Genomic DNA, 23,018 nt, shown 5'->3' with positions numbered 1-23,018 from the left:
GTATATTGAGGACTGGCTTACGCCATTTTGGATGTCAATGGGAAATACACACTTAACGATTTGCGCCGGTTAGAAACTTGAAAAAAATCTTTAAAATTTCATCAATGTATATAAAAGTGGTACCAACCGTATTGTGCTTGCTAATTTAAGACTCGGTTGAAACAAAATTACGGATCGAAAGCATTTTAGTGTCCAAAAGGCAAAATTATCGTCAAAGTTCTGCGAAATCGGCACCCTTGCGAAGGGTTCAGAATTGAATCGAAGCGAAAATATCCGATCTTTGCGATCAAAAACACAAAATTACAACTTTAAACATACTATTGGCAAAAGACATTATTACCAAACAATACAGAATAGACATCATTTTCTCAAAATATTGAAAAAATTTGCTCACTAGACATCGAAAAAGTACGCAATCCAATTCCCGTTCAAACGTGTGGGAAACTGAAAGTGCGATAATCGTGACTAGTCATGACTGTGAGTCACGTCACTTGGCTTGACTTGAGTTAGTACAAGGAACTTAAATACGATGTCCTCATTCACAAACTGATACTATCTGTCCATCGTATAAGACTGTTACCGTACGGCATTGTGGTGAAGGAATATTACAATCAAGAATAGGCTCCATCATTTTTTAATTATGTTCCCAGTCTCCCGAAACATCAAAACATCAAAAGCGTTGCACTTACTTAAGACTGTCCTTTTTCACATAACGCAGACAAAGTAGGGCCAACTTGCCTAGAAATGGTCAAATTTTGGCAAGAAATATCTCTGTGTAATCCTATGTAAGTCCCATATCCCACTAGCGTCATGCATGTGACGTGACACAGCTAAAATAATCACCGGGAATCGGGGATCGTTAAAACGTCAACAAATTTCAAAACACAGAAAGCAGTAAACTTAATGGCGAGCGGTCCGAATTTTGAGCCATACAAGTTTACGTGGTGAACTAACTGTGAGTATTAAGCTTAGACTTCCTAACTTATGAAACGCCCTAAAATTTTTTTGAAATTCTGGTTTTTACAACATTGTAATGTACTTTCTACTTTAGTATACAAAGATACTCTGCAAAAATCAAGACTTTAGGTGCTGTATACTCCTGTAGTTTTGTCAAAATCCGAGATTTTGAATAAAACGCTGGAACCGTCGTTTTATTATTACGATGGAAATATTAGTCGAACACATATGCGATGTTCATAACACTCAGTGATAACACAATACGTACACGGCATGCGAGACTCATACAGGATCGTACCATATTCCAACCGCGGGAGTAACATGCATTGGCGCTAGTAGTAAATTCCAGTTTTCTTTGCTTTACCTCACTCTTCGGTTCAAAATTAAAAGGTGACATATTTGACATTAAAAGTTAACATTTTATGCAAAATAAATATTAATCTATTTTTACAGAAATGTTATAATATGGCTTAAAAAAAAGGCTGAGCTTTAGTAGATTTATAAAAAAAACCAAAAAAAAACCTAATTACTCATGAAATTCCAGTAAATCTTTGTGGAGAGTGTTCTTCTGCGATGAACAAGAGCAGGCGTAACTTCCGGGGTTAGGCGGCAGAAATTATTCAATTAACAAAAAATCAAAAGCCAGCCAAGGGGCAGTACGCATTATTTATACCATCGGGCATCGGAAACCTACTAGGACTACCGGGTACACATTTGTTTGAATTATGATTTTCTTGCAGATTTGGTCATTTGTCAAGGACAATTTCTAATTTGTACTTTCCAGCTGTCAAAAGCTGGAAATTATGACAAGTTTGACAACATACATGTAGGTATGCTAGGTGAATTCAAATTTGCCATCAAACTGCATCATTTTACATATCAAATTAAAGCCCTTGAGTAAACAAAGCCAAAAATGAAAACCTTTTTTTCATAGCACTTTCCGTAGCAAAGTTACATCTTGTCAAAGATTGACTTTCATCAAACAATGTCAAAAAGATTCAGCTAGCAAAATTCCCCAAAACGGCATTTCGGGGTGTTTCTAGATCTTAGTCTCATGATGATAGCAGCTTTTTTTAATTGAACTGCTATCAAAATCCCTCTAAAATTCCATGTGCGAGTGACTTATCACCATAAAATATCATATATTTGGGTCAAGTGAAAACATATTTGTAGGTTTCTTTCTTCGGCCAGTTGTTTTAAATTTCTATGTAAAAATGCATTGACATTGTCGGCGAATTTGGCTGACTAGCAAATGTGTTTGCCTGGCATACCTACATGTAATACATGTATGTGCCATTGACATTGTGCCTACAATGTATGATATGTGACATGATCAAGGGAAATGAGTCGGATGTCGCTGATATTGATTTTGAGATATTGGCAAAGAAAGTGTTTAAATTCATATATTGTTTTCTGCGAATCTTGATAAATTGATGTAACTTCACAAAGAAAAGTCGTATCAACATGGGGTTTTCAGTTTCTGAAGCTCTAAATGTCCTCTTTAAAGAAACTCATTTTCGACCAGGGTCGACATGTGACTCATTCCCTTTGATCATGTCACATATGCAGAGGCCAGAGCTGGAAATTACAGGGCCCAAAATCGTAGTTCACAACATCTGTCGCACAGGAGGGAAAATGCACTCAATTTTATCTTATAACTTGTGGCCTGAGTCACCTTGGCTTGAGTTATAATTTGTGGACTTGGCTCAAAACTTGAAGTGATACTTGAATCTTAAGGACTTGATACTGGTGCACACATTTACAATGGATTATGGTACAAACGTACACTCTAGTTTTGGCTCTGTCTGTGCAGCCTATGCTCAGGTCAAAAAAATAATTGTTTGTTTGTCTTCCACAGCTTTGAAAGAGGATTTGGCGTATTTCTGGACCTTGCTAGAGCTAAATGCTACAATCATTCATGGTGACTTAAAAAACCAACATTTTGTTTCTTTAATATGCAGTTAAAGTTATAATTTGTGTTCATGTCATAGTCTTTTAATGATTTGGTGGGCGTTTTTTATTTTCAACCATGAATGATCTTAGCATTTATAGCTCTAGCTAGGTCCAGAGATACTCCAAATCTGGAAAAAAAATTGAATTTTACTTATTTTTATAAAAAAAAAAATTGAAAAAAAATAAATATTGGTCAGGCCTTCATCTGAGGAGCGAGCGGTGGAGGACAAACAAACAACTTTTTTGGGGGGGCCTCATGGGTACACACTCAATTTCCTTTCATACTTTCTACGAGGCAAAAGAGTGGTATCAAATTATTATTTTTCTTCTTTCAGTATCAATTAAAATTTCATTTCATGTCATTTCTTCATCTTCTTTTACATTATAATTTTATGTGTAATTCTTCCTATCATGTTTTTTTTCCTGCAGTCTTAAAGTAAACTTAGAAAAATGAACTCACAGATGAGAAAGCTGCTTCTCTCAAACCTGCAGCCATTACTATGCATGAAAACATTCCACCGCACAGCTGCTGCATGCCTCATCCATGATATATCATGTGGGAAGTCATATGACCAACCATGTGACAGGAAGCATCAAAGGTGGCTCACAAGGTGTTCTGGGAAACCAATACATGGTGGCCTAACCCAGATGGAGAATAAAAGATACTTTTCCTGCACAGCAAATGTAAGCCGGCAATATGTAGTTTTGCATATTTTTGAAACTAATATTGTTATTCAAAATGCATGGCCATAAATTAGAGGAGCACTTAGTGATCCTCAGCCTGCCCCAACTTCCGAAAGATTTTTATACCATCATAAAGCTAGGACTACATTATGTAATTATTAGCATTCATAAACATCAGATTCAGTTTATATTTCTAATATCTAGTTAGTGCCGTACTATTACGCTATCTTTCCTATTCGGCGAGGATGACAATTTTGACCTCCTCGTCTGTTTACAAACAGAGAGGTAGACAAAAGGCCTGTCAAAAACTGTTCCGCTTGTCCAAACACTCAAGTATCTGAAGGATGGTCCACAATAGAGTGATTCATGTAACATGAATAGGGGATTAAAAAACTGTGAAGTAGGACCATGTGCTTCTTTTGTCCAATTTGCCATCAAGATTTCGAATGGAAACAGTTCAGACCCAGAACACGATCATGTCAGAAATTAATATTTTGTTCTGGGACTAATATCTAGTCTACTTTCGACAGATGGAAATTACAACAGTGATCATTGTAAGGGAACAACCCAAAAGTTCGATGAAGCCCTATAAACGAAAGTCCTTTCGTTAGAAGGCTAACCCCCTCCCCCCTCCCCTCTAACGTAAGTGACAAATATCGAAAATTCCAACCCATATTCATGCATATAGGCTACAGGGGTCGTGGCTATGATGCATGGCAGGCCCGTCACGCAGGATTTTGTTTGGGGGTGCTGATTTTGAAAAAGTGGACCTTTTTCCCCAAGGGGGCAATTTTGTGAAAAGTGGACTTTCTTTCCAAAATTTGGACATTTTTTGACGAAAAACCCGTAAATAACCTGATTTTTTTTGCTCGCTACGCTCGCAAATTCAAAATTTTGGGACTTTCTGTACACTTTGGCAAATTTGCCCCCCTGCGTACGGGCCTGGTGCATGGGGTTGTGGAGGGGTGTGACAATGCTAGGATATTGATCACGTTTATGGAAGAAACGAATATTGCATTCTATTTTAAAATATTTTTCTTCATTACCTTTTTTTGGCACGGAAAAAATATAGGACTTGCTGGGTTTTCAAATAAAAAAAGAATGTAGTATCAAAAACAAAACGTTTTCGACATCATTCGCCAAAGGTTAGAAAAGGTTGCCAGAAAACGTTAAATGTCGGGTTACATAAAGGGTATCTAAAGGGTAAAAAACTTTTTCATATTAAACATTTAAAAACATTTTTGATAACCTCCTGCAAATATTCTAACATATATATGTTCTTTAAAACATATTTTACAATAACATTTTGAAAACATTTTAGAAATAGTTTTGTAGTGTGTTGACATACATAACGTTTTAAAACGTTTCCATGACCTTTATATAACCAGGGGGATGATACTGCTCGAGTCAGATTAAATGTCGGGACCTCACAATTTGAAAAGAGATGATATACCACTGCGCCCATTTGCGGAAGTAAAAAGCCACGCCTTGTGATATACCGGTATAGCAAGATGAATAATATCCAGTATCCTGTATATTTTGCCTCATCAGTTACTTAGTATAACTGATTTACTATAGAATAGTTCTTATACCATAAAATATATTTAAACTATTTTATCATATTGATTAAATGTGACCAAATGCCTGGAAATAAACTGACCTATGTCCATTCAGTTCGTAGAGATGATATACCACTTGTATGAACATGATGAATCGTGACCTTTTTCAATCGAAATTCCCAGATATCGAAGTTCACTGATATATTTTAATGTTATTAAAACGTTTTTACCAAAACCAAAACCCCAAAATATAACTTTTTTTTTTTTGTTTGCTGGGATAGCTGCTTTAAAAATGAACTTACATGACGTTGTAGGTTGCGAGTACTGCACTCCATTGATTTGAAATCATTTTGAAGAAACCACTGAAAATGTCAATATCGTACTTCGGAAAATACTCAAATTTGAAAATGATATATTAAATCCTTTAAAAACAGTTAAAAAGATCAACTTTGACAGATGTTTTAACTACTTTTTTACAAACGTAATCGGACTTTCTGACCCCCTCCCCCACTAACGAAAGGACTTTCGTTTATAGGGCTTCATCGAACTTTTGTGTTGTTCCCTAATACAATATGCATTTATATGCAGAACTTGCAAATTCATTGATTTAATGTCCAAATCGACTGAACTTTCAGATTTGTTTTTGTGGATATCAATTGATACCATGGATACCATAAAAAGATTATGCTAAATTCATAATATGCCTAATTTAACCAAAGGTCCGAAAAAATCAGTGGCTCTGTTGCCACATGGTTAATTTGAAAAAAAAAGGACAAAAAAATTTGTGGAAAATTTACAGTTTGTTATCGTCAGCTAAACTTTTATTTGTATTCACATATTAATTTGTGTCTCGCATGGTTTATGCCCTGCTGGGGTGAAGCATATAGGCTCCCTCCTTCTTCATTACAAATTAAAAATAATAGCTTAGTCTACTCTACTACAAGTTTTCACTCACTAATCATGTTTGCATCTTCTCTATAAAACTAACATTCTTGCAAATAGTACCAGCTAGTGGCAATATGTTTAGCCTGTACATGTAGCCTCCATGTTGTAAACATCTCAAAAAAAGTATCTAACCCGCCTTTTAAATAAAGACCATTATCCAAGAACAGGTGATTGTATTACAAATCTGTAAAATGCGTTGGAAGCAGAATTTATTTCCACACATTTTGACACCTCATTTGCAGCAATTGGCTAAATATTGACGTCACAGCGTACATTCAAATCAATGTAACCCAAGATTTGAAAGTTGCAGTAAATTGTATTGATGTTGTATTCAATGTAATGGGGGGAAATCTGTGTAATGATATCTGGGTGTTTTTGTATTGTAAGAATTTGTATGTAAGTGCAACTTTCAAATCTGGACCTCACTACATTAAATTGACCGGTGTTTTATTGTTTTAGATAGATAGATAGAAATCTTTCTTTATTGAGGGTAAAACAGCTTCAGTGACAAGCACTGCTTTCCAAGCAGGCCCTCATACAAAGTACATTATAATATATACAGACATAATTAAAATTTACACAAGATGTACACAAAAAAAAAAAAAAAAAAAGGTATCAAGTTACTAGAAATACAACAAAAAAGTTATGTGATAATAATGAAATTGAATGAAAATTACAATATACTCAAGGATAAACTTTTCAAACAGGAGCTTGGTAAATTTTTGATTTGAATTGGCCTATTGAAATATTCTCCAACTCTGCTCTAACTACCGGATAAATTATTCCATGCATAGGCTGCTCTCACATGAAATGTACGTAGCCCTGAATTTGATTTAAATTTTGGCACAATCAATGTATTTGTACTATGATTTCTAGTTTGGTGGGTATGGATATCATGTACAAAGTTAAATTGAGAAGATAAGTATGATGGACTTAAGTTCCTTAAGCATTTAAAAATGAGCAATAATAATTGATTATGCCATCTATTATCTAGTTTAAGCCACTGAAGTGTTTCCATCAATTCATTTATTGGCGTTCTAATATCTGCAGAAAGTATTGATCTGGCCAAATTATTATGAAGAACCTGTAATTTGTTATGAAATTCAATTGAAAAATTTGACCAAACTGTGCTTCCATAGTCAAGGTGAGGAAGAACAAGGGCATTTGATAACATTACAGTGGTATGGAATGGAAGAAAGTGTTTTACACGCCTTATAATACCAGTTCTTTTTGAAACATTCTTACACATATAATCAACATGAGCTGACCAGGACAAGTTACAGTCAAATTTTACACCTAGATACTTAAATTCATCAACTCTTTCAATAATGTTACTATTATAGATAAGTTGAATTTCACTGAACCTTTCAAGCTTATGTTTTGTGCCAAATATCATAAATTTAGTTTTGTCAACATTTAAAGTGAGTTTGTTAGCTTTGAACCAATCAGCTACTTTACTTAGACATGACTCTAATTGCATTTGAAGATCAGAAACAGTCTTAGCTTTGCACATTAATGATGTGTCATCAGCATACATAACAGTTTTACAATTACAACCAACAACATCAGGCAGGCAATTGACAAAAATTATGAATAATAATGGGCCTAGTATAGAGCCTTGAGGAATTCCTATGTTGACAGATTGAAAATCAGAAAGTGTTGAGTTTACACTAACAGTCTGCGATCTGTTACTCAAATACGATTTAAACCATAAAAGTTCACTGTTCTCTATGCCATACTTCTGAAGTTTGTTAATAAGAATTTCATGGCTCACTGTATCAAACGCTTTCTTTAAATCAAGAAATATTACACCTGTAGCATATCCATCATCCATATTATTTAGAATGAAATCTTGAACATCAAGTAGTGTGGTGGAAGTGGAATGATTTGCACGAAAACCTGATTGAGCATTAGACAGTAGGCTTGCATTAGTTAAATACATATACAATTGATCATGCACAGCCCTTTCCATAATTTTAGATAGAATTGACAATACTGAAATGGGCCTAAAGTTCCCTACATCTGTTTTATCACCTGACTTAAATATTGGTGTCACCTTGGCTTTTTTCCATTCATCAGGAAAAGTAGATCCACTCAATGACAGGTTGCAGATATGAGCTAGACTATTTGAAATGAAGGGTCCAGCCAATTTCAACAACCTGACATTAAACTGATCCAATCCTGGTGATTTGTTATTTTGCATATTACTAATATGATTACAAACAAATTCAGGTGTAATTTCATTAAATTTAAACTTATTTACTTTACAATATTGTCCAGAACACACATTATTACATGGACATTTGATATTATCATACTCATTAAATTTTTTGCCAAGTTGATTACCAATAGGTGTAAAGTACTCATTGAATTCATTGGCAATCGCTTTATCATTTGATACACATGTGCCCTTATTGGAAATTGAAGTTGGTACAGGGCTATCGTATCGTATGAGGTGTCAAAATGCGCAGAAATAAATTCCCTTTTTGAATAATGGCCATTATTTAAGGGGGTTAGTTACTTTTTTTTAGATGTTTATTTCAATACATACACATATTTCAGTTGTCATTCACACTTGTTGTTTTTCATTGAAGACCATGTCATCAGGGCGGGTGATAGACATTCGTAGTGATACCTTCACAAAACCAACGCCAGAAATGTACAAAGCTATGATGAATGCGGAACTTGGGGATGATGTTTATGATGGGGACCCAACAGCAGAAAGTAAGTTGTAGCATCAATACCTGCTACTAGGGGTGTGATTTTCAGGTAATATTGTGCCCGGGTACCCGGCGCATTTTTCGGGCGGGTAGCCGGGTACCCGATATTGCAAAAAAATATATATATAAAAAATAATAATAAAATTTAAAAAAATAAAAAAAATTTTTTTTAAAGTTATTTTTTTCCCGGTTTTGTAGTGTCCCTGGACCTAGACCTAAATGCTAGGATCATTCATGGTTGACCTAAAAAATTTGAATTTTGCCCGGTGTTTTGTGTTTTTAATAAGAAAATTGATATTTTGTATTCATGTCATACTCTATTAATGATATCAAAATGTATTGAATTTGAATTGCCCGGGTAGGATTCTCAGGCGGGACTCAAATTCCCGGGACTCACTCACACCCTTACCTGCTACCTGCAATATAGGCCTTGAATTTTAATTTATGGGGGCGTCCATTTTCAGGGCCACAGGGCAAAGACAAGGAAGGGCACCAAAGCCAACAAATGATGAAGAATACTTTGAACTTGACAAAGATCTTAGAGGCACCAAGTCCAAAACTGACAAAGGGCAGGCAATGGCCTTGGTGGCCTCCCTGAAATTCGAGCCCTGTAGCCACAATACCACTGATACTAGTGATATTGGTACATGTATATTTCACAGTTCAATATACCAATTAGTACTACATGTATCCATGTAGAGTTTGATCAGCTCATAATCGGCGGGCCTTATAACATCGCAGATTAATATCAATTTATTTTCTGTCGAGAAATGTCTTACGACAACTCGTCAGAAGTATCACAAATTATTAATTAAAGTCTTATACTTTGCCTACTTTATTTTAACACACACAATATCAACTATATCACTTTTGCCATTGTTTTCCGTGTTATATTTCCTCACAGGGAGGATGGCAATTTATTTCTCGCATTTACGGCCCTAATTACTATGGGCTATTTGCGGGGAGGTGATAAGTTTAAGTTAGGCACCGGAGTTTCGCGCGATCGCGCAAAAAGCGCAAAAAATCACGATTTTGGGGGTCCATCGCGATTTTGGTGGTCCATCGTGAATTTTGAGAATTTTGCCAAACACACTACTTTTCAATGTAAATTCACCAATATTCCATTTGATGCAGGCCCAGCGCCTGTTTATGTGAGTCCAGACCAGCACAATATCCTCCCCGGAAGCCCTTCCGTGATATGCAAATGTCCGATTTTTTCCATGACGTGTTACCATGTGTGGTAGTTAATTCTTTACATCGATCGTATGTATGAGTGACGTCATTAATCATATGCATAATTGATTGAGCGAAGAAGGGTAGGATATAAGTCACAGAGCGCACGCGAGATATACGAATCAGTTCATGACAAAAACAACATTTGGACGCCAAAAAAGTACAGTTATGCATTAAAATGTTTATTGTACAGTACAGTAGTAGCTTTTCACTAGACTGCGGAACTCAGTCTTCCATGATAGTCGTCATTTATCATTTGGTCGTTATAACGACCAAATGATAAATGACGACTATCATGGAAAATTTGCATTGTTCACATAATGTATCAACTTCATGGAGAGAAAAACATCGGAGTAGCACGTGTGAAATAGGTGCAGAATTCGGCATACTTGATTTACTTTGAATTGCGTGTGACTTCATCAATGGATACAAAAAGTGGTGGAAAATGCATTTTTGCGCTTTTTGACTTGAATTTTCGCGCATTTTCGTGCTTTATAAAAAAACGGCCGCGCATTTTGCCGTTTTAAATCGCGCGAAACTCCGGTGCCTAGTTTAAGTGAACGCTTATGTGAAGGTTTGAATTTCAACCAGCCTAATCATGAAGCTCCCATAAGGCACAGGTCTCGTAAACCTGAGGTCCTGGGTTCCATTCCCAGGCGAGTATCGTTTGTACTCTTTTAAAGTATTGGTGTTAGTTGACAATACTAAAAGTTACTATAGCCCAACCATGGTATTAAAGTTGCCTCGAGAAGTTATCATTCAAAGTTCATTTCAACCATTGTGCTGGATGTCATGGCTGTGCCAGGGGTGTCACAAACCCTGCCTTTGCTCAGTGCCAGATTTACCATTGGGCCAGATGGGCCCGGGCCCGGGCCCAGGCCAGGTCCCCAAATTTTCGGGGCCCCCAAAATTGCCCTGTGCATCTTCCTTTTTAGCCCCAAAACCCCATGTTTTGGGCCAAAATAGGGTAAAATTACACAATTTTGCATGCTTTGCGCACACTGGCCCGTTATAGCAAAATTCACCTTCATTTTGGGCTATAACAGTCTGAAATTGAAATGTTTTCGCACGTAAATGTCCTAGTCAAATCTATGCTCTTCTCCCTCTAAATTGTAGTGCTTCCGCCAACACCGTTGATCTTACACCGAAACCAAAACTTGGCCATATCATGCACATGCCTTCCTGACGGTGAGTTTCGGGGCCTCCAAATTTTGGCTTGGCCCAGGGCCCCCCAAAAAATCCAGCCCTGCCTTTGCTTAATTATAATTGAACCCATAAGTTTAGAACAGAAAGATTCAAGCCAGTTATACCTACTTGATGTGGGGAACAAGTACACAGACACTGCACTAGTAAAAATCCAAAACCACAGGGATAGTAGACAAAACAAAAATACAGCCAATGTTTTGAGCAGATAAGCTGGTCTTCTTCAGGGACAGACAACAAAATATATAATCAAACAGCGAAAACTACATGCTGTAGTTTAAAAACAATTCAAGTCAAAAACTGAAGGCAAGTCAAAATAGAACTCAGTAGCAAACAAGATAACAAGCTCAGAGTAAAATAAGGTGTGTCTTAACTCAATGAAAGCAAGTTCACTACTTTGCCTATCAATTTGGTAACAGCTGCTCCCACAAAAAGAGCGTAAAGTCACAAGTTGGGAATTTGAGACCTACTGACTGAGTTGATGTTTTTTGCACCTGTATGAGCCAATAGTATGTCCTTTGTGACTGCCCCATTATCTACTACTGGCTTGCGGAATGCCCCATTGGGCTATTCCAGATGTATTCCGCACCCCCCCCCCCTATGGAAGACACTTCTGGAATTCGGGGCTAAATTGACAGCCGAATTCACATGTCAGGAAAACCCCATGGAAGACACTGGCGGAATTGTGGTAATATGGCCAGCGAATTCAAGTAAATGTAAATGTCTTCCATAGGGTTCCAGCTGGAATTAGAACATTTTTCAGTTTCCAGCCAGAATTCAAGTAATTGTAAATGTCTTTCATAGGTTAATCAAGATGGCGATCATAAGTGAAGATCCTGCGAATTGGAGCATTTTGACCATTTTCCAGCCGGAATATTAAGAAATATGAATGTCTTCCATAGGCACATCATGGCCTTTCACAATCCCCATTTTGTTAATTTTAGCAGCCGGAATTTCACCTAATCTCAATGTCTTCCATACCCTCCAGCCGGAATCTGTGTTAAAAATGACTGCTGGAATTCTAGACACATCTCAATTCCAGCTGGAATTATATTTTTTTTAAATGTCTTCCATAGGGGGAGGGGTACGGAATACATCTGGAATAGCCCATTTACAAAGACATACAACTGTCTTGTACAGGTGCGCATCAACCAACTCGGAAGTAAGATTTTAATGTTTGGTCAAGTTTTGGAAGTAAGGGCCAAAAACATGCATTTTGAGCATGTTTTTCACCCTTTTTCGTATTCTGTGACAATCAAGCCCAAAGACTAATTTCAAGTTATGCATTCTAATTTTTGGAAAACACATTTTCCAATCTTTTTCATAATCAATTATCAAAAATAAATATAATATTAAAATTATGAGCTAACTCTTACCCTATACTCAAGAATTTGAATGTTTAGACTTGTGCCAAGTCTTACAATTTTGTGACTATAATTGAAAGAAAACATGCAATATTGCATGTTTTTGGACCATTTTCCCTGAAATTTAAATTTAAATATTTAAATTTGACTTTTATAGCCAGTTAGGACTAACTCAAGGATTAAGAGAATAGCTATGTTTCATTTGCAAAATAGGATAATATTCTTTTAATCCAAAAAAATGAGTGCTGTATTTTTCTGGAATGGGGAGTACCAACTTGCGACTTTAAGCTCATTTCGTACATTGTAGGACCAGGTCACAAGTGTGACACACCTGTCTTCCTTAGGTACTACATTGTATGACAGTCATGTTGATGGCGTACCACTTTGAATTGTGAATAATTCACAATTGTTTGTATTTTTGTCTGTTAAATTTGTTTCATGGTACGGGTTACAGTCATTTCCTGATCACCATATATCTAATTTACACTGCATGTGATTTCAAACAAAATTCTATATTTCAATCATAGTAATAATTCTGAATATCTACATGTAGTTACACCCTGTATTTCAAGAATATATTCTTTGCACCCTGTATACGTGTGGGCGCGTGCATTGCCATAATGCTTAGCATATACACGCACCCGCTCGCAGAAGTCATTGTAGCACGTCTCGGTGTATTCCAGGTGTTTGCTTTGTTTGTTTTATTTCTTCTTTAACCTGGGGCACTGAATCAGTTGAAAACATAATTAATCATCTGTTCTTCCTTGAGGCTCAGGGAGTCGTTGTGGGTTATTAATGACAGCGCAATGAGTGCGCGGTCAGGAAATCAATTTCTTTTGATTGGATCACAGGCTTCATGTATATTCATGAGGTTATGAATATTATTTATATTGTCATGAAATAAAAAACAGAATCACAAGTTCTAAGCCAAAAGTTAATCAAACTAAGCAGCCACAAAGTAACCTAAAATTGATTCCAATACTTGCAGAGGAGTGTAGTTATTGACATGAGAAGTGACACAGTGACAAAGCCAACACCAGAATTGAGACAGGCCATGTTTGAAGCTGAAGTTGGGGATGACGTTTTTGGAGAAGACCCTTCTGTTAATAGTAAGCACACACACATACACCCCGCACACACCACACACCTCTCCCCTAGGCCAGTATGTAGTGGGGTGTAGGGTGCATACCCACCCCCACACACACACAGTACACCTACCCTAGGCCGGTGTACAGGGTGTAGTGCCCCCCCACACACCCCCACTTGCACACACACACCTCTCCAAGGCTGGTATGCATGGGGAGGGGGTATGGGGTGCCCCCCCCTGACAAAGTTGACAGAAAGGTCCACTTTTTAGGGGGGTTGGGAGTTTTAAAATGTACCCTGTTAAACTGTTCAAAATAGACCAGGAAATGTCCAGTCCAGTTTTTACATGTAAGCAAATTTAATTTGGAAAAAGGTCCACATTTTGGAAATTCGACACCCCTGCAAAAAATCCTGAGTACAAACCTGCTCCCCTTATACACTCACCCCTACATGAATTGAATCCATGGGTTCCTACAGTCCTGAGGGCCGATGACACACATTCGATGGGTGTAACTCACCCCTGTGTAAATACTGGCAAACACCAGCAAACATGGATATTGAACCACCCATTGAATTTTTACTGTCCAACTGTAGTTTTACCATGGACTCTACTTATTCTAAATAAACATTAATTTTCACCAGGTTCGCCGTCGCAAATAATAAAGGAGACAAGGAGAAAAAGTGATCGTGCCTGGGAATCGAACTCAGGACCTCAGGTTTACGAGACCTATGCCTTAACCACTTGGCCGCGGGAGCTTCATGATTAGGCTGGTTGAAATTCGAACCCATAGGCGGTCACTTAAACTTATCTCCTCCCCGCAAATAGCCCATTGTAGCTAGAGCCGTAAATGCGAGAAATAAATTGCCATCCTCCCTTTGAGGAAATATAACACGGAAAAACAGTGGCATGATCGACGGAATTATATAAATAAACATTCATTTTCACCAGGTTCGCCGTCGCAAATAATAAAGGAGACAAGGAGAAAAAGTGATCCCGCCTGGGAATCGAACCCAGGACCTCAGGTTTACGAGACCTATGCCTTAACCACTTGGCCACGGGAGCTTCATGATTAGGCTGGTTGAAATTGAACCCATAAGCGGTCACTTAAACTTATCTCCTCCCATAAATAGCCCATAGTAGCTAGAGCCGTAAATCGTGAAATAAATTGCCATCCTCCTGTGAGGAAATATAACACGGAAAAACAGTGGCATGATCAATGGGAATTATATAAATAAACATTAATTTTCACCAGGTTTGCCGTCGCAAATAATAAAGGAGACAAGGAGAAAAAGTGATCCCGCCTGGGAATCGAACCCAGGACCTCAGGTTTACGAGACCTATGCCTTAACCACTTGGCCACGGGAGCTTCATGATTAGGCTGGTTGAAATTCGAACCCATAAGCGGTCACTTAAACTTATCTCCTCCCCGCAAATAGCCCATAGTAGCTAGAGCCGTAAATGCTTTTTTACTGTCCAAGTGCAGACCTAACTCTACACTGGCAAATTTGCTGTATTGGATGTAGAAACACCATCCTCATCCACAGTTAACAGTTGCTGTGTTGCTGCAATTACAATGATTTCTCATATGCATGTCCTTCTTTGCCAGTGTTTACAAAAGCACAGACACATAGTCTTACCATGGAAATAGTAGATGTCTTACACGTTTAATAGGGCATACTTGTTTTGCTGTAAACATTTAGAGTTTGAAGTGGACAAATGGTGTAACCTTTATTTTGCTTGAAATATTTTGGCAGTGTATTGAGTGATACTGTAGAGCAGGAAATTTTCGGTTAATTACAGAACCACAAACTTAAAAGCCTGTGAAATCATTTTCTACCCATAGGCTTTAATGTGTAACTGTTTGTAATCACGGAGAAACCCACAGAATCGCGAAAAATTAATATGAAAATATCAAGGTTTACAGTACGTAGCAGTTTACAGTACATTAGCATCATCAAAATGGAACCCTTGGCACTCCATCCATGCACAATGATGTTTTATGTGGATTTTGAAATCTTGAATTATGTGATAACTGTTTGTAATCACGGAGAACCCCACTGAATCGCTTGAAAAATTAATATGAAAATATCAAGGTTTACAGTACGTAGCAGTTTACAGTACATTAGCATCATCAAAATGGAACCCTTGGCACTCCATCCATGCACAATGATGTTATATATATGTGGATTTTGAAATTTTGAATTATGTGTAAAAAGGGGGGGGGGGGTATTTTGTTTACTCAAATAGTGTCAGCACCAGTACAGGGAGGTATTTTCTCATGGTCTTTGTCCTTGCTACATTTGTATTTCACCCAGTCAAAATAAGAAATAACATATTTCCACTTTGGGCAAAACTTGCCAAAGTGAAGAATTTTTGCCCCATACTGAAATTCAATTTTCCCCCCATAAAGTGCCTTAGCCGGGCACGGTGGCTCAGTGGTTACGGCCTTGGACTTATAATAATCTGAGAGCTTGCTCGACGTGCGTGGGTTCGATTCCCCATCCCACCACTGTGTTGCGCCCTTGGGCAAGGCGCTTTGTCTCGCTTGCCTCACCCCACCCAGTTGCAATGGGAAGCTGTTAGGGGTAGTCACAGTCGTTGTACTGATGGACCCTGCACCACTTGTAGGCTGCAAACATGGTTCCGACATATTCTAATGATGGCGGAATAAATGTAAAGCGCTATGAGGCTGTTTATGGCATAAAGCGCTATATAAAAATCTACATTTATTTTAGCCCCCCCAAATCCACTTTACCCCCCAGAAATTCACTTAAACACTCCAAAATGTTTTTATACTGCTCAAACATGGCTAGCCATTTAACTATGCTTTTGTTGTTTGTCTCGTAGAGTTGCAGGATACTGTTGCTAAGATGATGAAGAAAGAAGCAGCCCTCTTTGTTCCCACTGGAACAATGGGTAACCTTGTGTCTAGTAAGTTCATTAAAGCCATATTATAACATTTGCTGAGGAGGACGCCTCACTGAATTTTTTAATTCATTTTTTACACGATTAAATAATTTGTACTTTATTAAACCAATATAGCCTGCAAAAATCAAGCCTCTAGGTGCTGTAGTTTTGTCAAAATCAGAGATTTTGAATAAAACGCCGGATTCGGCGTTTTATTATTACGATGGAATTATTAGTCGAACGCATACACGATGTTCATAACACACAGTGCGATTTAAGCGTATGGGACGGTGATATACACAACAAAAGGTTGTACTATAACATGACCGAAGGAGTGGTACGTGCGTATGGCGACATGTGCGCTGGTAGTAAATTCAATTTTCTTTGCTTTGCCGTAGTTGTTCGGCTCAAAAATAAAAGGGATATATCTGACAGTAAAAGCTAACATTTTTGGCAAAGAAATGCTAATCTATTTTGTTTGAAAATGTTATAATATGGCTTTAAATGATGTGTCTTCAACAATAAACCATACTTATATAGCACTTTATACCAATATCCCTAAGCGCTTTTACAAAGAACAAAGGGCAGATCTTTCTATATATCCTTGAAAATGCTCTTAATCCTATCAGTACTACCTATTGATTGGTTAAGAGAAGACTAATATAATTTAATGAGCCAATCAGCAACATGGTAAGATTGGTGATAGATCTGAAAAGAAATGAGTAAACATTCATAAGCTGTATTTTAATTGGTCACTCAGAGGAATAGATCACATTATTAGCCAATCAGGAATGCAGTAGAATTGCAGTAGTTCTCAAGGGCTTAATTTATGCCTTCCATGTTTTCTTGTATAATTTATAGTTATGGCCCATTGTCAAGGAAGAGGAGAAGAAGTTCTGCTTGGAGAAGAATGTCATATTTTAGTCTGGGAGCAAGCTGGCATCTCTCAGGTTAGCCATCTCCACAAAGGTTGTATAACAATTATCTTTCAGGGGTGTGAGAGGTCACAGACCAAAAAAAGAGGAAAATTACTGAAAATCAGTGTAAAATGCCAAATATGGACTGAAAACATGTAAATTTTGCCAACCAAAAATGAGAAAATAGGTTGAAAAGAGGAACTGTCACACCCCTGATCTTTATTGTGTTATTCCAGTTACACCTTTAAATGACCTTTATCTCACACACAGGGAGTGTGAATTTCAAATGGGGTTACCTGGGTATGGGGACACGGTTGCGCAGCGATACAGGCTTCACCTTTCAATTGTAGGATTGCGAGGTTGGGCCCTGGCAGTGTTATTGTGTTGTACACTTGGGCAAAGCGCTTTACCTTACTTGCCTCTCTCTACCCAGGGGTGAAATGGGGAGCTTTGTATGGTATGGCACCTGACATATTCTAACAACAGCGGAATAAATGTAAAGCGCTTTGATACATGTGAAAGGTGCTGTATAAAGTGCCAACATTTTATGGTGACTCTATTTGAAATCTACATTCACTGTGTGGGAGATTTAGGTCATCATAGGGCCGGGGTGTATGGATTTCAACTGGCATAGCCCATTGTATCCTTTTTTAGATAGCAATTGTCAATACCAGCACACTCTCTACAATTTGTTTCACCACAACCAGTTTGGTAGTGTTACAACGAACTGCCTTCGTATGTGTGTGTTTACACTGCCGAATTAGACATACTTGCACCTGATTACTGTGATCATGAAAATATGCATCTTTGTCAATACCAACTCCAGGTGAAAGGGAGGTGCTTTTAGCCTATTTTCAGGGAATATAACTGTATCATATTTACCTCTTTATCATTATCCTTTTTGTTCCCCATTTAGATTGCTAATGTGAATGCCAGAGCTGTTAAGACTTCACCTGATGGTAAGCTGTGCCTTAAAGACCTGGAAGCCAAGATCAGGTGGCGGTCCGATCCTCACTGGCCGATTACGAGACTCATCTGTTTAGAAAACACATTCAGTGGCAGGGTGTTACCGCTAGACTACCTCAAACAGGTGAATTGGGTTATAATTTTCATGTCATCATGATTTCCGTAAAAGTGGAAATTTTTGCGCGATTAAATTTTCGCGCCTTGTCAATTTTGAACTGTTTCCCTTGTTTTTAAATTTGTGATTCTAAGTTTCCTTACATTGACCTATACACAAAAGGAATATATTCGCGCATTGTTATTTTCGCAGTAGCAGCTTGGAACGTGAAAAGTGCAGAAATAAATGTAGCGCATTTTTACACTTTTACAGTATCTAATGTCAGATTACTATTATTCATCCATATCGTCGGTCGCAACACATGTACGTGAAGGACAAAATATGTCTCCGAGCAAACCGTTTTTGAAGGATATGCTACTAGTAACGGGGTCTATACTTCTCCACTGTTATCTCTCAGTGGCCCGATTCCATTTGAAATTGAAGTTTAAGGTTCAAACTATTAAACTGTGTCTTTAATGGTTAACAAGGAATAACTGTTATAGGATAATTTAGTTAGCTCTAAAGCTATATGCCACTATGTGAAACGGACAATTAGGAAAATCACTCTACGCCACTATGTGTTGCGACCGACGATATGTAAGCTGTGAAGTGCCTCGCTTGATTCACAGAATGCGGGTAGAGAAATTTACAAAAATGGCTTTGCACTGAAAATGAAAAAAAGTCACCCTCTGCACTCTGCAGTCAGTATTATGCAAAGGGATGGTATGCTTGATATAATGCAAGACAGAGATAAAAAGACTAAATCGCATCTGACGTCACTGGCAATCAAATTCCCTATGATCATTGATTGGTTAATAGCGCGTAAAAGGAAGGCCGATTTATCTGGTGCCGATTAGAGAAAAGGAATAGCAGAAAATGGTGAAAAATTACATACATTTACAAGGCAAAAAGCAACTTTTCTAGGTATTGTTGACATGGTGCCTTCGGGACGGGGAAAGAAAGTTTCCTTCTGTAAAGACCTAATTTTTGAGATGTTTTTATGTTTGAAGGTGCAAAATTAACAATAAGGCGCCCGCTTATACCACCGCGTTCAGCAAGTCATCATCACAACACAAACCGTGCTCAAGTTTGATTGACAGATGACGTCAGATACGATTTAGTCTTTTTATCTCTGTCTTTCATTATACCACTTCAGCTTGCTCATCACAGACAAGTAAAGATACAGACTAACTACCACCAGGTAAAGTCCCAGCCTGATGCAGCATCACCTGTTAATGAGGGCCAATCATTCCATGAAGTGAGACAGACTAAACTTCTACACACATACAACATATTTTTAAGGTCTTTTGCTTAAACACAAAGACATATTACACTCTATTGTGTAAATGCAAAGGCACGCAACGCATGTGTCATTTGTTATGCACAGTCGATGGAACAATAGGCCCTCATGAATATGCGAGAATTCACAGCATATAAAGCATGTGGACTTTGCCGGTTGGTGGATGGTCTGTACTTTTCCAAACCTAAACCCATGAAAATTGTTTCTACTCTACGCAAATATTGTGATATCGACAATGTGAAGTTTGCAAAATCTCTTGATGAACTTATTTCTAATCAACCATCTCACATTCGTCATGATAGCACTGCCATGTTTGAGTGGTATGACTCTGGAATGAAATTTTTACTTGATACATATGCTCCTTCAACAACTTCATTACCGCCTTGTTAAAAACCGCATGCCATACTATAATGATTCAATTCACACTGCACGCCGTGAACGCCGTCGAGCAGAGCGAAAGTGGAGGAAATCTGGGTCTGAACTTGATCGTGAACTTTATTTAATTGAAAAAGCGTAATGTAAATGAACTCACCATGTCTGCAAAACAAGCATTTTTCAAAGACAAACTTTCTACATGTTCAACAAAAGATGTCTATCTTACAATTAACTCGCTTCTCAACAAACATGTTCAACAGCTACCATACTATGATTCTGCTGCAGACCTTGCCAATCAATTCTCCTCATATTTTGTAAATAAGATTGTAAATATCAGAATGAAACTAGACAGTCAAAATGTTACTGTTCCTGATCGCTTTTGTGACTCTTCTTGTGATGATACTCCACCACTTGAAGTGTTTAGGCCAACTACTGATGAAGAAATATTGAAAATCATCATGTCATCACCAAGCAAAACCAGTCGGTTGGATCCAATCCCAACATGGTACCTCAAAGACAAGAATCTACCTCAACTTCTTCCAGTGCTAACTGATATTGTTAACGTCTCTCTTTCTACCGGAGTTTTTCCAAAAGGAGCTCATTCTGCAATTATAAGGCCGCTCCTTAAAAAGCCAACTCTGGACCAAAATGTTCTCAAAAACTACAGACCTGTTGCCAACATAACTTTTGTTGGCAAATTAATTGAAAAAATTGCATGCTCACGTCTAACAGAACATATGGATTTAAACCACCTTGCAGATCCTTACCAATCAGCATACAGACCACTGCACAGCACTGAATCAGCACTTATAAAAGTAAAAAATGACATTATGTTTTCAATTGATGCTAACAGAGCTATTCTTCTTGTATTATTGGACTTGTCAGCTGCCTTTGACACAATTGATCACAACATCTTAATTTCTCGTCTTTCTAAGCGAATTTGTGTCAAAGGACCCGCATTAAACTGGTTTCGTTCATATCTTGCTGATTGGTCTACCCAAGTGGATATAGCAGGTCAACTCTCAGAGCCAATTATCTCGCAGTTTGGTTTGCCACAGGGCTCTGTAGTTGGACCTGTTGGCTACACTGTGTACACCCTTCCAGTTGGTGACATTGCAAATTATCATAATATTTCTCATCATGTTTATGCCGATGATACACAATTATATGTATCATTTGATCCCAAAGTGCCGGGCGATCTTGACAGTGCAATAATTCGACTTCAAAATTGTGTATTGGATATAAAAAACTGGATGACTGCAAACAAACTGTCGTTAAATGATAGTAAAACAGAATTCTTTATAGCTGCATCACCATATTATTATAACAAACATTTGCCACCTAATATAACTTTATCTATTGGAAATGAATGCATCGAATCTGCAAAGACCATTAGGAATCTGGGTGCTTTTTTCGATACTCACATGACTATGTCTTCTCATATTACAAATGTTAGCAAATCTGTTATTTTTCATCTGCGAAACATCGCTAGAATTAGGAAATATATAGACCAACCTACATGTCATCATGCCACACGCTTCATTGATACTTTCTCGTTTGACTATTGTAATGGCCTTCTCTCGTCATCACCATCTACTCATATTATTCGTCTACAACGTCTTCAAAACTGGGCAGCACGTCTTGTATTTGAAGTTGACCGAAAACACTCTGCTGGTCCACTTTTGAAATCACTTCATTGGCTGCCAATACGCCAAAGGATCATTTTCAAATTACTTTTGCTTGTATATAAATGTCTTCATAACCAAGGACCAACATATTTGTCAAATTGCTTATCATTGTATGTTCCTAAGAGACAACTCCGATCTTGCGATGATTATCTTCGTCTTGACTATCCCATGACTAGAGTCTTAGCTGGTGATAGAACTTTTACAGTTTTTGCATCAAAAGAATGGAATAAGCTACCTGTCTATATTAGACAATCTTCATCAACAAATGCATTCAAAAAAGCGCTTAAAACTTATTTGTTCCCATAACATGTTCTTATTGATATTGTAATTTGTATTATTTTTAAGATGCACCTTCAAAATGTAGTTTTAAGTTGTAGTATTAAGGTATTTTAATTTGTAAGCGCTCTGAGCCTTATGGAAATGGCGCAAATGCTCTATGTATTGTATTGTATTGTATTTGATGTGAGTAGTAGCTTAAACTTACAAACTTGACCATAGCATTTTACATGTCAATATTCGAAATTACCATGGCCCAGGCCATCGAACCATAGTACTCACCACAAGAACAAACAAAGTGCCATGATTAAGGTAGTGGAAAGATGCCCATGTGCCAGGCCCTTGACCTGACACCCACAGACTAGAGCATGTGTGAGTGAATTTTGATCTTAAATAGACCAAAAGGAAGATACATACACATAGCAACTTTTAGTCAAATTTATGCCACTGAGCCAAACTTTCTGCTCATATCAGTGAATTAAATGACCAATTAATCAGTTCAATAATCATTGCCTTTTTTAGGTGCGGGAACTTGCAGATAAGTACAATGTGAAGATTCACCTTGATGGTGCCAGGCTAATGAATGCCGTAGTTGCCTTAGGAACCACCCCAGATGCTGTTGTGCAGTACTGTGATTCGGTCTCAATGTGCTTTTCAAAGGTAATGAACACTATATTTTGCATTGGCTAGTTAAACTGTTATTAAACCAGAGTCGCACCTATTGGATCAACTTTACTTGAGTGCAATTGCATAATAAAGCAGTCCAGTTTGCCCAATCGGTAAAGCTCTA

At 37.6% G+C, this 23,018-nt stretch overlaps 1 protein-coding gene across 4 annotated transcripts in view; it reads left to right on the top strand.

The window, feature by feature from the left end:
- The window catches only part of LOC140165002 (uncharacterized), a 38,063-nt gene that overhangs the window by 9,139 nt on the left and 5,906 nt on the right, over window positions 1-23,018 (top strand). The window contains exons 2-7 of one of the 4 annotated variants that reach the window (XM_072188409.1): window positions 3,340-3,594; window positions 8,693-8,822; window positions 16,553-16,636; window positions 17,474-17,562; window positions 18,446-18,619; window positions 22,751-22,888. In XM_072188409.1, coding sequence (XP_072044510.1) covers window positions 3,361-3,594; window positions 8,693-8,822; window positions 16,553-16,636; window positions 17,474-17,562; window positions 18,446-18,619; window positions 22,751-22,888 — 849 coding nt within the window. In that variant the 5' untranslated portion in view covers window positions 3,340-3,360. Of the gene's footprint in view, window positions 1-3,339; window positions 3,595-8,689; window positions 8,823-13,606; window positions 13,728-16,552; window positions 16,637-17,473; window positions 17,563-18,445; window positions 18,620-22,750; window positions 22,889-23,018 lie in introns of those variants that run through there. The other 3 variants (XM_072188411.1, XM_072188412.1, XM_072188410.1) reach the window with 3 other exon arrangements.

The sequence above is a fragment of the Amphiura filiformis genome, chromosome 11, assembly GCF_039555335.1.
Source record: "Amphiura filiformis chromosome 11, Afil_fr2py, whole genome shotgun sequence".
Lineage (NCBI taxonomy): Eukaryota > Metazoa > Echinodermata > Ophiuroidea > Amphilepidida > Amphiuridae > Amphiura > Amphiura filiformis.
This window is presented reverse-complemented; position numbering and strand designations above follow the sequence as displayed.